This window comes from Cynocephalus volans, chromosome 4 (genome assembly GCF_027409185.1).
Source record: "Cynocephalus volans isolate mCynVol1 chromosome 4, mCynVol1.pri, whole genome shotgun sequence".
NCBI classification, from domain to species: domain Eukaryota; kingdom Metazoa; phylum Chordata; class Mammalia; order Dermoptera; family Cynocephalidae; genus Cynocephalus; species Cynocephalus volans.
In genome coordinates this window covers 162,335,481-162,352,672 of record NC_084463.1, presented here as the reverse complement: position 1 = coordinate 162,352,672, position 17,192 = coordinate 162,335,481, and the positions used below count along the sequence as shown (strand labels likewise).

Below are 17,192 nucleotides of genomic sequence, written 5' to 3'. Positions count from 1 at the left end.
TGATTTTCACCTCTTAAATAAACAGAAGTTTATCCAGCAGTCTAACAAGGGCCCTCAAGTGTCCAAGAGATAGTACTGCAATACTTAATTTCCAAAGCAAAGGAATGGCACTGGAGCTTCAGTACAGAGCACAAAACATAATACAAGTTGTAGTATTAGAAGTAAAAGAGTAAAATAAATAAATAAATGAAAAATAAAACACACACACACAAACAAAACTTTTGTTTCACGTTTTGCTGGAAACATTTCAAAAAGCCTTTACTTCACTGTATTGTCATATCTTGTATGGGAGAGTTACCATCCCTGAACTCCTAAGGATTCTGGGGTATCTCAGAGTCACGATGAACACCAACTATCTGTAGAAAACTAAGTTGAACCTCTACTGACCCCAGGAAGTTTTCTTCTTTAATTAGATTGTTCTAATTTGTTTTCTTTTCCTAAATTTTGAATATAATAAAATAAAAATCTGATTAAAGACTCAATTTAACTAGTCACTGATGAAGAGAAATTTTAATGTATCTATTTCTCAGCTTACAAAGTTTCAAGTCTTAGACAAGTTACCAAATGTAGCATTGGTCAGAATTCCCTGGAAATTTCTCTACAGCTTTAGGAAAAGGAAGAGAATCACAGACATCAATGAAGCTTCATTCTTGGCTCTGAGATACAAGTTTTCAGTTTCCTGGGTAGGTTGCCCTGAAGGGCAGGCCCTTCATAAAGAGAGGGAAGAAAATTCTCAGATGTTAATGAAATAGTAGTTTCTAATCAAGCATATACTTCAATATTCCTAAGACTTAAATCTCAGTCAGAAATGTTTGCCTCAAAGACAGAGAGGCCACAATTTCTCTCTGTAGACCTAAAATACTATAAAAATAAATTCTACTACTTAGAAAAACAAATAAATAAGCATCATACTCCTTACTCCTACCCTGACCTTTGAAAAAAATCTCAATTGTTCTAAAAAAAGATGCATAGAGTGAAAACAAAACAAAACAAAATCCCTAACTGTTCTGAGTCCAAAAGATGTCTGCATCAATATGTTAAACAATCAGAATTCAGGCATTTCTGATGAAAATGCCTAAAGTTCAACTCTTCGTGTTTTGTAAAGACATACTTCTGTGTATATCTGTGAAACAGTGCCTAATTTACATCATGAGAATGAGTGTCATTATAAATGTCCATTACTAATTTTCTAAATATTCACAAATTTCCAAAGCTTATATGTAAACATCTGAAAAACAGAATTTTTTTATCTTAACAATTATATTATGATTTTTCTGTTTTTGTATTTTTTTTTTTTTTTAAAGCACTACTTCAAGCACACAGGAAAAAAAGGAAGGGGAAAACAAAAAACAAAAAAACCCAAAAAAACGACATGGAGGCCAAAAGCTTGATACTTACCCACACACATTTTGACATCATTCACAGTGAAGTCTGGATCTGGCATCCTGTGAAACAAACACTAGTAAGTATAACTGGAAAGCACAACTTCTCTAGTTAAGTGTTGAGTTTTTCTTAAAAGTACTGAGAACTCCCTAATCAGAAATATGAACTTTCACATTTAGGTTTAAAATTATTTTTTAAATATAAATAATTATATATCTACATATATGCATAGGAGAAAAAGAATATACAACAAATGGTAATACTGATTATCTAAGGGTGGTAAGATTTCAGGAGATTTAGATTTGTTTTCTTTTTAGCTCACCCATGTTTTCTCATTTACCTGCAACATAAATAATTTGTGAAACAAAAGAAAAACATACACTTTTTAAACTAAGTGCGAAATTATTTTCAATTATCTTCTGCTTTGGGTTATCAATATGGCCACTGTCTATAATCCTGGGTGTAACATGGCCATTTCACAACCATATCCAGCCAGGCTAAGAACACTTACTTTATTCCAAGTCCATCAGAATTCTTGAAAATCAGAGGGTCTCTCAAGCCACCCCGCTGGATATACTCTACATTAAAATCTGTCACCACAGAAAAACAATAGTTAGAAAGACAAGAGGTATAGTTGGGAAATAAAGGATCCTAAGTAATAGGTTATACATAGTGGTTATTATTTTGTGTATACAGTTATGCATTCATTGTGCATGCTTGTTATTTATTAAGAAGCATATCTTAGAGATAGGGAAAGTACACTGAGAAGCTGGGCTTGAGGGGTTCTGCTAAGTCTATATTTCCACAGTAAATTCAGAACTTAAATAACGTACTATTAATGAGTCATCTCACAAATCCTAAGTAGAAATTATCATCATCCTGTCTCTTAACATCCAGGAAAATTAATTCTGACCACTGAAATACATACAACATCTTTATCAGTTTATCAAAGATCAAAGCTGCACGGTACACATTGAATCCCACCTCAAGTTTTGGTTGGGTGGGCATATGCATAAAAGGGTTTTCACTGTACTATTTTTAAACACAAACCAAGGGATGGGTAAAGAAGGAGGAAGAGGCCTTTAGGAAAAAACTCTTGCCCTAATAAAAGATTACTTCTAATACAGAAGAGAATGACTCACAGGGTGGGAGGATGAGGAGGAGGGGTGTGTACAAGTAGCATTGTGTAACAAAAGAAAATAGGTAAATAGCATCAACAGGCAATATTTTAGCTGCATAGATGCTAAAGCCACAGTTCTTAGGAGTCTATGACTTCCTACATCAAGGGGTTGCAGGTCTGAACCAAAATGATACCAACCTTTTCCCTCCATAAAAGTAACAAAATTGGCATTATATTTGTTGGTGTGGAGTTTCTCCTCCAAGTCAAAAGTTCTTTTCCCTTCAATTTCATCATCTGAAATGCCATCATCTTCATAGCGTCGTCGCATGGTACCACGCTAGGGAGAGAAGTGGCATAAGGATGAAATCATGCACATTTTTATGCCTATCTATGAGTTGTCACAGTTTTCCCTACATGTGCAAAAGTGCTACTTTCAATCTTAATTGCTATGTCAAACATCAATTTTCCTTGCCTTACAGATCTTCGCTCTCTCAACTTAAGATCAGCTGATGTTCTCAGAATGCACAGAATACAACAGTTTTTTGTTGTTGTTTTTTGTTTGTTTTGTTTTGTTTTAAAAAGATGACCAGTAAGGGGATCTTAAACCCCTGACTTGGTGTTGTCAGCACCACCCTCTCCGAAGAGAGCCAACTGGCCATCCCTATATAGGGATCCAAACCTGTGGCCTTGGTGTTATCAGCACCACACTCTCCCAAATGAGCCATGGGCCAGCCCCATATACAAAAGTTTTAATAAGCCACTGGGTACCTGTGAATTTTACCTTTGCTAACTCGAGACAAGAGATATAAATTCACAATAAAAACCTGACCAAATAGGGTCTACTAAATATTTGTCTATCATTGCTTATCAGAGTGGGGACAAACTATCTTTATAGACATTTCAAGCCAGGATACAAAACATAATTTTTTCATAGGGGAGAGCTGGATCTAAGGTAAGCTTTGTAAAACAACCCCAACTATAGACTAGAACATTTGAATTAATGGATCAAAAACTCTTATCTAAAGATAAAGGAAGAAAGTTAATTTAAACAACAGCATTTCAAACAGCAGACCATCAATATTTACAATATTTAGCTTTAAAGATATGTCTCTCCAAAGAAGATACACAAATAAGCACATGAAAAGATGCTCAGTATCATTAGTCATTAGGAAAATGTACATGAAAACCACAATGAGATACCACTTCACACCCACCAGCATGGCTATCATCAAAAAGATGGACAATAACAAGTGCTGGTGAGAATGTGGAGAAACTGGAAACCTCATACATTACTGGTGGAAATGTAAAACAGCGTGGCCACTTCGGCAAACAGTTTGGAAGTTCCTCAAAAAGTTAAAAATAAGCCAGGCTGGTTAGCTCAGTTGGTTAGAGCACAGCCTTCTAACACCTAGGTCATAGGTTTAGATCCCAGAACTGGCCAGCCGCCAAAAAAAACACAAATAAAAAGTTAAACACAGAGTTATCATATGACCCAGCAATTATGCTCCGAGGTATATATATCCAAAAGAATTAAAAACTTGTGCCCTTGTTTTCAGAACAAAAACCTGTACACAAACGTTCACAACAGCATTATTCATAATAGCCAAAAGGTGGAAACAACCCAAATGTCAATCAATTGATGAATATATAAACAAAATGTGGCATATCTACACAATGGAATATTAATTAGCCACAAAAAGAAATGAAGTATTGATAAGTGCTACAACATAGATAAACTCTGAAAACACTATGCTAAGTAAAAGAAGCCAGACACAAAAGACCACAAATTATATGATTTCATTTATATGAAATGTCTGGAATAGACAAATCCATAGAGACAGAAAGTAAATTAGTAGTTGCTGGGGGCTAGGGAAAGGGAGGAATAGGAAGTGACTGCTAATCAAGAGCAATGAAAATGTTCTAGAAAACATTCTGGGCGTGTTTGCACAACTCTGAATATACTAAAAAACACTGACTTGTACACCTTAAACAAGTAAATTTTATGGTACGTGAATTCTATCTCATAAACTTTTATAAAAAATATAGCTTATGCTGCAAATTTATGTTTTAATATATTTTAGTCAGTATTAAAATTTTCTGAAATTTCCTAAATATATACCCCAGAGACATTGGGTGTGGCAGTGGTAGAGGCAAGGGTAAAGTAGCCCTACACTCATATGTGCTAAGAATAACCAAACCTGGAATTTAAAGCTAGGTACTGATGATCTAGAACTGATTATATAGCACCTGAATTTACATAAATACATAAGAAAATGAGACACTGGAGAAAGGTCTCTTAGTGAGTGGGGGTCTATGAAAAGGCAGAAAAATAAGTCATAAAAATAAAAATTAAAGGAAATAAACTTGACTGTTAGATACCAGAGGAGAGCAAGATTCAACTAATCAGGTTCGGACAAAAACACTGAGGAGATACCTGTTATCTTTTCCATACTTGGTAAAAAACCTTAGAACACTCTCTTAACCTAGTACTTTGGCTGCCGTAAATGACAGCTCAAAGGTTAAAGGAAAACTCAATTTTGGTAGACTTTCACTTCAATAATGCCATCACTGCTCAAAATGTTTTTAGGGATCTTCTTTTGGGGGACAAGGAGTAGGTGTTCATTGACAATTTCTTAAATGGAGGTGGCTTTTTTTCCCTTTTAAAGATATCATCCAGTTCTATCCCTCACTTTATTTCATGTATGTGTCTCTGAGGAGAACTCCAAAAGACAAGTTCCAAGAATGTCACAGAGCAAGGGCAAAACCACTAGACTAAATGTAATTTCCTAAAATAATCACTTTTAGATATGTATATAAAAATCCCAGTCAAAAAAAATTTTTTTTTTTTTAAAGATGACCGGTAAGAGGATCTTAACCCTTGACTTGGTGTTGTCAGAACCATGCTCTCCCAAGTGAGCCACGGGCCGGCCCCCAGTCATGTTTTCAAACCTCAACCTTTCCTAAGTCTACCATTACTGATTCTTCTTGTCAGGAGGAAATAAACATCTTAATCATCCTTACATTTCTAACATGGTAGCAAGAGGTTACCCTGACTTTCCTGTCTTTTTATATGCTGTCCTTCTTACTATACTTCAAGAAGAATCCTTCCATTTGTGCTTTCAAATAGAGAGAGTAAAGATATAGGGAAGGCTCCTGCTCCAGCCAACCCACTCTCATTTCTTAAATACAACAGAAAAATGAATATGAATTTTTTTGGGGGGGGGCAGTTGGCCAGTACGGGAACCTGAACCCTTGACACTGGTATTATCAACACCCTGCTCTAACTAACTGAGCTATTTAGCCAACTCTGAATTTGAATTCTCGATCTTTTTTTGATTGTTATAACTAGGAAGTTAGCAACAATGCAAAAATTACTTGTGTCAGTTTTAATACTGTCAAGGATAAGATTTTTTTCCCTTAACCCCATCTTAATATAAACCCTGGTCAAAGTAAACTTCTATAGCATATCTCACAAGTGCTTTAAAAGCACATTCAATCCTCAGAATAACCCTGGAGATCAATAGGCTCTGCTATGGGGAAACCCAAAGGGTAAGACCACTTTAATACTAAGGAAATCAACTACCAATCTCCTCCAGCCCACTGACATTACCAAATAATTCAAACTGGTTTACCAGCGTGCTATGTTTTTATTCTAGGTGCTTGGCCTCTTGTAAATGCCAGCCCTTACTGGACCCAGTGCCACAGTTAAGTAGCAGGCACAAATTGAACACTGAAATCTATTTCAATCATATTTTGTCTCAAAAACAATACTCATTTTCCAGGGTTAACAGTGAATTGTATTCCTGAATAGCCAATAACTGTTTATCCTACTTAGATGACTGTAGTGGACTGAATTATGTCTCCCCAAAACTCACTGAAGCTTGAACTGTGTCCCCCAAGTTTATATATTAGAATCTTAGCCCCCTCTGTAACTGTTAAGAGGGTGGGAAATCCTATTATGGTAATTGAAAGGTGGAGCCTTGAAGAGGTGATTGGATTGTAGGACCATACAGTAGTGAATAGATTAAAACTGGTGGTCAGGGGTGTGGTTCTGAGGGCTTTAAAAGAAGAGGAGAGTCCATCTTTCTCTCTCTCTGCTTCCACCATCTTGCAATGTGAGACCCCTGGATCGCTGTTGCCACCTCCAGATGGACTTTGGACTTCCCAGCCTCAAAAACTGTAAGCAATAAATATCATTTTTCTTTATAAATCACCCAGTTTCAGGTATTCTGTTATAGTAACACGAAACGGACTAATATAATGACCAAATTATATAGCAAACTCATGTTTTTCAGAATCCAAATAATAAGAGGAATTTTTAAACTGCCTTAAAAAATATTTCACCACTCCCCATTAAGTGGCAATTAACTATAATAAATGGTTATAATGGACATATAAATGGAATACTTAGATCAACTCATGTACTGACAAGTAAGTCAAACTGAAGGAATATTAGTTATATCACTCTCCTAGACGATTAGCAGAAGAAAAGATGATGAAGCAACACTAAATGCAAACAGGTATTAATCATTCTATACGATCTTCTGACATTCTCTTTCCTAAAGCTATGGTAAAATAGAATGGTGGAAAGGGTATTTTCTTAAAATGTCTTTATGTAATACATTTAAAAAGAGAGTGGATAAGAGTCAGAAAATCAGAATTTTTAAACAGTCACTGATGCCAGCAACCATCTGCCTCTCTACTTGGGGGAGTGAAATGAGCTGAGGGAGAAACAGTTTTTAGGAAGGTCAGATAAAACCAGACTTGTCCTATAGGAAAATAATAAAGCCATCCAAGGTTAATAGACACTCTATTATGTGGCCCTTAACATGCTTACTGAGCATGGTGTTGTAACACCAAGGTCAAAGGGTTCAGATGTCCGTACAGGCCAGCCAAAAAACAAAACAAAACAAATAAACAAACAAAAAAGGTTTATTATAACCAAGTAACACTGAAAAGTACTTATGAAATATTGTTTAAAAATCAGCATGTGAAGTTACATCTATAATATGGCAACACTGCTTTAAAAAAAATGCATTGAAAAGAAACACTAGAAGACAATAGATCACATTTGTTAAATTTTAGTGCTGGATAGTGGGACTTCAGGTTTCCCCCACAACATTTTTCTTTCAACTCGTAACTCTTTAGTATTTTTAAATTTAGTATTTTAGTATTATAAATGTAATATAATAAAGGACCAAAACCACATGACCATCTCCATAGATGCAGAAAAGGCATTTAACAAAAATTCAGTATCCTTTCATGATAAAAGATACTCAACAAGGGCCGACCCGTGGCTCACTCGGGAGAGTGTGGTGCTGGGAACACCAAGGCCCCGGGTTCGGATCCCATATACGGATGGCCGGTTCGCTCACTGGCTGAGCGTGGTGCTCACAACACCAAGTCAAGGGTTAAGATCCCCTTACCGGTCATCTTTTAAAAAAAAAAAAAAAAAAAAGATACTCAACAAGTTAGCAATAAAAAGGAACTTCCTCCAGCTGACACAGGACACCTACCAAAAACCTACAACTAACATCATACTTAATGGTGAAAGACTGAAAGCTTTCCCCCTAAGATCAGAAACAAGAAAAGAATGTCTGCTCTCCCCACTTCTATTCAACAATGTACTGAAGTTTCTAGCCAGGGCAATTAGGCAAGAAAAAAAAAAAAAAAAGTTTGGCAAGGAAGAAGTAAAACTACCTCTTCTCACAAATGACACAATCTTGTACATAGAAAACTGTAAGGAATCCACACACAAAAACACTATAAGAGCTAATAAAAATTAGTTGTGTTTCTATACACTAGCAATGAAAAATCCAAAAACAAAATTAAGAAAACAATCCAACTTACAATAGCATCAAAAGGAATAAAGTATAGTCATCCCTTGGTATTCACGGAACTGGTTCCAGGACCTCCTGTAGATACTCAAGTCTCAGTATAAAATGGCATAGTATTTGCATGACACCTATCCTATATACTTTAAATCACCTCCAGATTACATATAATGCCTGATACAACATGAATGCTATGTAAATAGTTGTTATATTGTATTATTTAGAGAATAATGACAAGAAAAAAAAAGTCTGTATGTTTAGTACAAATGAAATTTTTTTTCCTCAAATATTTTCCATACACAATTGGTTGAATCCACAGATGCAGAACCCACAAATATGGGGGGCTGATTGCACTAAGAAATAAATTTAACAAAAGAAGTACAAAATTTATATACTGGAAAACTACAAAACATTGTTGAAAGAAATTAATGAATATCTAAATAAATGGAAAGACATCCTGCGTTCATGAACTGAAACACTTATTAAGATGGCAATCCTAAAATTCATACAGAGATGCAAAGGAACCAGAATAGCCAAAACCATCTCTAAAAAGAATTAAAAAGTTAGAGAACTCATGCTTCCTGATTTCAAAACTGACTATAAAGCTATAATAATCAAGACTGTAGTACCGACATAAGGAAAGACATATAGATCAATGGAACAGAACTGAGAATCCAGAAATAAACCCTTACATTTATGGTTAATTAATTTTCAACAAGTGTGCCAAGACAATTCAATGGGAAATATCTTTTCAAGAAATGATGCTGAAACAACTGGACTTCAACATGCAAAAGAATGAAGCTGGATCTCTACCTAACACCACATACAAAAAAATTAACTGAAAAATGAGTCAAAGACTTAGATATAAGAGCTAATACTGTAAAATTCTCAGAAGAAAACATTCTGTAAATATTCATGACCTTGGATTATAGGCAATGGTTTCTAAGATATAACACCAAAAGCACAGGTAATAAAAAAATAGATTAAGGGAGGGGGGAGAGGGAGGAGGAAGGGATGTTTTGGAAAAAAATAAAAAAATAAAAAATAAAAAGATTTGAGACATCAAAAAAAAAAAATAGATTAACCCTGGACTTCCTCAAAATTAAAACTTTTTGTGCTTCAAAAAAACACTATCAAAAAGTGAAAAGACAATGTGCAGAATACAATTTTCTCCCATTTGCAAATCATATATCTAATGAGGGTCTTGTATCCAGAATATTTAAAGAACTCTTACAACTCAGTAATAAAAAAGACAAAAAAAATTTTTTTTAATGGGCAAAGGATTTGAATAGATATTACTCAAAGATATATAATGGGTTAATAAGTACGTGAAACATCATTACTCACTAGGTCAATATCATTAATCATTAAGGAAATACAAATCAGAACCACAATGAGATACCATTTCATACCTACTAGTCAGATAATAATAAGTGCTTGTGAGGATTTGGACACAGCAGAACCCTCCTACACTGCTGTTGGGAATGTAAAATAGTGCAGCAGCACCTTTGGAAAACAGTCTGGCAGTTTCTCAAATAGTTTAACATAAAGTTACCATATGACCTAGCAATTCCACTCCTAGTATCAACCCAAGGCAATGAAAACATTTGTGCACACAAAAACTTGTACATAAACGTTCATAGCAACATTATTTATAATAGCCAAAAGGAAGAAACAACCGAAAGATCCATCAACTGATTAATGGATAAATAAAATGCAGCATATCCATACAATGGAATACTGTTTGACAATAACAGAGAACTAATTACTGATAAATGCTACAACTGAAAACATTATGTTAAGTGAAAAAAGCCAGTCACAAAATACCACATATAATTATATGATTCTTTTTATGAAATGTCCAGAATAAGTAAATCCATAGATAAAAACTAAATGAGTGGTTGCCATGGGCTGAGGGAGGGGAGATGGGTAATAACTGCTAATGTGTACTGGGTTTCTATAGGGTAATGACAGTATTCTGGAATTAGACAATGGTAAATAATGTTTGCACAATTTTGTGAATATACTAAAAACCACTGAAGTATACACTTTAAAAGGGAGAATTATACGGCATATAAATTCTGTCTTAATAAAAAAATAATTTGCAATCTGTAAAAGAATAAAATGTAATACAAAGTATATGCTTAAGTAAAGCAATGTATCTTTATAATACGAGAATAAGGATTGAATAGATTAATAACAGCCACACCGTTCAAGAACATTTTTTGAGAAAGCACAACTTTTTCTAAACAATTTCCATAGCTATTTTTATTGATTTTATATTAAAGAGAACATGGGCAAGTGACTAGAAAAAAAGCATACTAGTATTTAATTAACTAGTATAATGTGCCAGGAATGCAAAAGCAGTTTGTTAATTCTGAGAATTTCCATTCTATTACATCTATTGATGTAATTCATCACATTAACAGATTAAAGGAGAAAAATTACACAATCATCTAGATCTGCGCTGCACAGTATAGTAGCTACTACCACATGTGGCTATTAGATTAAAATTAATTAAGTTAAATACACTTTCAACAAATGGTGCTGGGAAAACTGGATACCTACAGGCAAAACAATGGAGTTGGGGAGAGGGGAGGATGAGAGGGTAGCCAATGGATACAAAACTGTACAGATATAGGAAGAATAAGATCTAGTGTGCTATAGCAATATAGGGAGAATACAGTCAACAACAAATTATTGTATAATTTCAAGTAGCTACTTGAGAGGATACTGAATGTTCCCAACACAAGAGGTAACAAATGTTTGAGGTAACAGATATGCTAAATACCCTGATATGATCACTGCACACTGTATAAATGTACCCAAATATCATATTGTACTCTATAAATATATACAATTGTCATGGGTCAATTAAGGGGAAAAAATGTCATAGACAGAAGGAGATTAAAGGCTACCAGAAATGGGGGGAAGGCATAATGAGAAGTTATTGCTTAACAGGTAAAGAGTCTATGTTTAGGTCAATGAAGAAGTTTTGAAAATAGAGGTAGGAGTTACACGGCATTGTGAATGTAATTACTTCCACACAACTTGTATGTTTTAAAATGCTTAAAATGGCAATCCTCATGTTATTTACATTTTATCACAATAAAAAAAAAATGGGGAAAAGGTAATACTAAAAAAATGGAGTTAAACCCATACAACATATACCAAAAAAAAAAAAAAAAAAACCCAAAATGGAACAAAGATGTAAGAGCTAAAACTACAAAACTCTTAAATCTTCACCAAACTGAATTTGGTGAGGATTTCTTGGACATGACACCAAAAGCACAGGCAACAAAAGAAAAAAAAACAAATTATACTTCACCAAAATTAAAAACTTTTGTGCAAAGGAATGAAACGCCAACCCACAGAATGAGAAGAAATATTTGCAAATCATATATCTGATAAGGGATTACTATCCAGAATATATTTTAAAAACTCTTACAACTCAACAACAAAACAACCCAATTCGAAAATGGGCAAAGGACTTGAATAGACATTTCTCCAAAGAAGATAAACAAGTGGCTGATAAGCACATGAAAGGATGACTACGATGTGATATCACTTCACATCCATTAGGAAAAGGCTATTATCAAAAAATAATAATAACTAAGAGTGTTAGTGGGGAAGTGGAAAAACTGGAACTCTCGTGCATTGCTGGTGGGTAAAATGGTGCAGCCTATGTGGAAAACAGTATGGTGTTTCCTCAAGAAATTAAACACAGAATTACTGCATGATCCAGTAATTCCACTTCTAGGTATATACCCAAAAGAATTGAAAGCAGGGACTCGGATACTTTTACACCAATGATCATAACTGCATTATTCACAATAGCCAAAAGGTAGAAACAACCCAAATGTCCATCAATAGATGAATGGATTAACAAGTGTGATATATACATACAATGAAATACTATTCCTCCTGAAAAAGAATTAAAGTTCTGACACATGGCACAACATGGATGAATCTTACAGAAATCATGCTAAGCAAAATAAGCCAGACGCAAAAGGACAAATACTGTAGATTCCACTTATACGAGGCCACTTCATAGAGACATAAAGTAGTACAGAGGTTATCGGGTGCTGGGAGAGGAAGAATGGGGAGTTATTACTTTATAGTCACAGAATTTCTGTTCGGGGTAATGCAAAAGTTTCAGAAACAGATAGTGGTGATGGTTATACAATACTGTGCATGCAGTTAATGACACGAAATAATACACTTAAGAGTAATTAAAATGGCAAATTTTATGTTATGTATATTTTGCTACAATTAAAAAAAATTATAATATACCAAAACCACGCTTTGAGAACTACTGTGCAATTCTGTCATTTTATATTTTACCTCAAATAGTTTTTCTTATGTAAGATAATCACCCTGTGACATAAGACATATGATGGAATATGAAGGAATTATCCTATAAATGAAGAAACAGAAAGGTAAAACCGACCTAAGTTAACCTTTTTAGATAACAACAGAAAAACAAGAAGGCAAAAGTGTCTAAAGGAAGAACTTACCTAGTGTCAATTCTACAATTACTACTTTGCTGTGCAACTGTAGGTCATTTAGTACATCATTTAACCTCTCTAGATCCTAATTATCCCTTAGAATTAAATAAGTTAAGGTCTTTTTGTGTTCTAAAATAAAGTCCTCTACAGTCTGATTCCATCTCAGATCTTCTTAGTCTTGTTTCTATTTATATTAAAGCATACTGAAAATTTTGCTATATACCAGTCCCTCAGGTTTGTTTATCTTGTATTCAAAAACTATCTAATTTCAGACCCAGCCCCCTCTCTCCTAACCAGGGACTCTAAGAGAGACCTGGTGGTGGGGTTGGTGGGCAGCCCTCCTAGGCACTTCCACATCTTCCTCCTGTGTTCCCACAACCCCCCATCCCAACAACCAAAAACATTAAACAAATCTCCATTACCGCAAATCTCAATCAACCAGTTCTTTCCAGTTCTTTCTGGAAAGCTTAGGCAATTCCCATTCCCAAAAGGCACAAAGGAGTCAAAGAAGGAAGAAGTTGTATGAAGTATGAAAAAGGGTGTTGCTCTTTTTATTAACGATACCCAGAAGGGCTACTGCTCTGAAGGTGAACTACAATGCCAGGGGCAAAAAAATAATAGCAACAGCAGCTAATGTTTGAGTGCTTACCATGTGCCAGGTACTGGAATAAGCATTATGCATATATTAACATATTTAAATCCAACATCCCTATAAGATACTATTATCCTCTTTCTTTTTCAAACAAGGAAAATGAAGGATAGAAGTAATTTGCCCAAGTTACAAACCTAGTAACTAGTGTGGATGGAATTTGAACCCAGGCATCTTTGCTCTAGAGCTGATAATTCTAGCCACTGCTGCATACTACTAAAATCTGTTTGGAATGAAATCCAACCCAGACCAGGAGCTTGAGGCAGCTGGAAGAAAAACTATCAAAGGAGACTCCAGACAGCTGAAATGGCTCTGGCGGAGCAAGAAGGCAAAATGGTGGGACCAGCTAGCAACAAAACAGACTGTCTTTAAGCCAGAAAGCCATATTTGGTTGACAGAGGATTTAGCAAAGTATCTTCCCCAGGGTGTGAGGTTTCTGATATTTGCTAAGAGACACTACACTTCAAGCTATGCCCCTGTTTATTTAATATTACACCATTCCTGATTTCTAATTCTAGATTTTATTTGACACATTACTTTACTGGTTATTCAGTTATTCTGGCTAAAATAAAAATACTGCAATTCCTAACCAGAGACAATTTTATATCACAAAATGCTGGAACTCAGTACTATTATGTGTATGCTAGAAAATTTGTTCTCATTCTCTATATTTGTAGTCAGAGTGACATTTATTACACACCTTCTACAAAGATAAAATTGTCAATATTTTTTTTACCAAGATTAATTTCTTCCTCTCCTATTTTCTCTAAGGAATTAAAGATTCTGATCTATCTTACTCCACTGCCTGAGAGCAAAGTTAATTACAAAACCTTTTGCTGGTGATGGTTTGAGAAGCCATGTAACAACTACATTTTCATGTCCTATGTTGTGATATCGCAAAAAAAAAAAAAAAAAAAAAAAAAACCCATAAGATAGATAGATACAATAGGTATTTGGGCACCTTTTTGTAAAATTATATAATGCTATATGGATTAAATATGAATCTTGCAATATATACCAAATCCCCACTTCATACCCTTAATATGCATTTAAACACACCTCAAAAGGAAAAAGCAAGCTCAGGATTTCACTCCACCCTTCCCCTCTCCCCCTCAATATATGGTTGCATACTTATCCCCCAACAACTGAACTTTAAAATGTTGTTGTTCCCATTTTCTTTCTTTGCAAGTTGTTGAAATCCCAACATTACTGCAAGGTCATACTTTGGGGCAGAAACATGAAGATACTTCAAAAAGTTTATGGACTCATATTATCTTTTAATTCTAATTTTTCTACTAACTTTTTGAAGTACCTATTGTGTATCTCCCCCAGCCCCCGCCGTGTGTGTGCGTGTGCGTGTGTGTGTGTGTACACTATAAAAATTATCAGAACACATCCATTCATACAAAGACACAATGAATATGGAATAATAGCCAGATAATACAAAGATAAAAAGGCACAGTTCTAGCTCTTAAGATCACTGGCCAGCAGGGGGAGACAGACATGTAAATAAATTATAGTATTACAATTCAATATCATATGTATTAAGATAGGTAGATAAAAATGTTATTGAAGCCCAGGAGGAAGATTAACATAGAGGGATTGGTGAAAGCTCCACATAAGAAGTAACATAAGAGAAAACATTTGTTCATTCAGTATAACTTTACTGACCACCTACAAAGTTCCACAAACTATGGTTACAGACTCTATGTTCCTCCTCTACAGCAGTGACCTCTTCAAACTTTTTTTGGGTTTCCCATCACCTACTGGATTTCTCAGTATCTCTTTATTAATAAAATATAAAGCACTTTCCTGAAATAAAAGTTTATTAAATTTTGTTTAGAAAATTTGATAAATTCATTACAGCTCATGATTTTAATAGGAATATACAAAAACCAAGGGAATTACTGCTTTAAAGTGACTGAACCTTGGGCCCAAGTTTTTATTTTTTGATCTGTGTAACACTTTTTGCCCCTAAATAATAAAAGGCCTGAGCACAAGGATAAAAGAGGAACACAGATTTAGTTTTAACGTAACTGCTTTAATGTATTGCAAAGAAGGAGTACTGGTGAATCGACATGGCTGGAAAAGCTTGCATTTCTTTTATTGAAAGTTCAGCGGAGTCAACCTTCAAATATCTTCTGAAACAAGTCACACCAACTTCTGTAGTCGGTCAACAGTAAATAGAACACTTTGCATATATGAAAAGCATGAGCAGATCACAGTAATTCCAACAAGACATGGAATCTGGCAAGAAGCTTATATACATCTAACTCTTGATTTAAAAAAAAAAAATGCTGAGAAGGTAGACTGCTCAAGGGAAGAGGAATACACAAAACAAAGTGAACTTTTCCCTAACAATTCCCCTCAGAATTGGTGTTAAATAGCTACTATATACAGAATAACCCTAAAATTTTCTCAGAGTCAGGATACACTTACCCTGACCACAAACTTGCCTTCCACAAAACCAATTGGCCAAGAAATAGGTTAAAGTTCTAGATCTCTTCCACCAACATTGCCTGCTTCTCTATATACCATTTGGTATAATCAACTGTTTAGTGTGCTAGCTGCACATTTAACCACAATATCACCATAATTCTACATGAAAAAACTGTGGCTACAAGTAGCAAAATTATCCTCTGAAATTCAAGATAAAGGTAATGAATGCATCTCAATATCATCTTCAAGAGAGGTAACTGAGTTTAGATGTTACACCTAAAGCACATTCTTTGTCCTCCCAAAGGTTTTTTACCAGAATATACAAACACTCTTTTCCTTGGGTACCAGCAAAAGCAGTACTCAATATTAAACTTTCTATCAACACACAAATGTTCAATCAGTTTGTCCTCCAAAAGTAGCCTAGTCAAACCACCAAAGAAAATGGAAACAAGTAACAGCATTTGTAATGTCTAGCCACCCTGATTTAGTATTTCTTCATAACTGTGAAGTAAAGATGTGTAATTCCTTACTTTATCTTCTGTCCCACTCTTTCAAATCTTTACTTCTTTTGTAGCCCCAGAACAATTTTAAAACTTAGCACTCTTAATAACTGACATTTAAAAAGAAGCCTAAGGGCCAGCCCATGGCTCACTTGGGAGAGTGTGGTGCTGATAACATAAAGGCCACGGGTTCGGATCCCTATATAGGGATGGCCAGTTAGCTCACTTGGGAGAGCGTGGTGCTGACAACACCAAGTCAAGGGTTAAGATCCCCTTACCGGTCAGCTTTAAAAATAATAATAATAATAAATAATAATAATAATAATAAATAAAAATAAAAAGAAGTCTAAGTTTCCCTCAGGAAATCTGAAGAAAAAAAGAAAAATTAGCCTAAGCTAAATGAAATCATAATTCAAGAGGAAAATAAAATGTTTGCATTTTCTAATTATTTACCTCCTAGAGCAGAAAAGGATTTTAGAAGGCCTAATCACTAAGAAATAATCTTTAAATCACCCTATACACACACATACACAAAATACCATTTGCCAGAGGCAAGTAATAATAACTCAGAAATATTCAGTTTCTCCCTCAAGTTAACCAATTTCTTAACTTTATTTTCATTAGCCAATGAAACACAGTGGATAAGATTCAAATATTCCCTGAACACTTCTGTTTACTGCCTGATTTGTTTCTATAGCAACAGACACCTGGAGCACAGAAACAAAGATAATGCCTAGTTTTTCCACCATCTTCTGTAAC

The 17,192-nt window shown here is 34.8% G+C and overlaps 1 protein-coding gene across 1 annotated transcript in view; it reads right to left on the bottom strand.

The window, feature by feature from the left end:
- The window catches only part of KDM2A (lysine demethylase 2A), a 104,597-nt gene that overhangs the window by 46,549 nt on the left and 40,856 nt on the right, over positions 1–17,192 (bottom strand). Inside the window, exons 3-5 of the mRNA XM_063092963.1 lie at positions 2,702–2,840; positions 1,895–1,973; positions 1,399–1,445 (exon numbers count right to left, since the gene is read on the bottom strand). Coding sequence (XP_062949033.1) covers positions 1,399–1,445; positions 1,895–1,973; positions 2,702–2,840 — 265 coding nt within the window. The remainder of the gene's footprint in view (positions 1–1,398; positions 1,446–1,894; positions 1,974–2,701; positions 2,841–17,192) is intronic.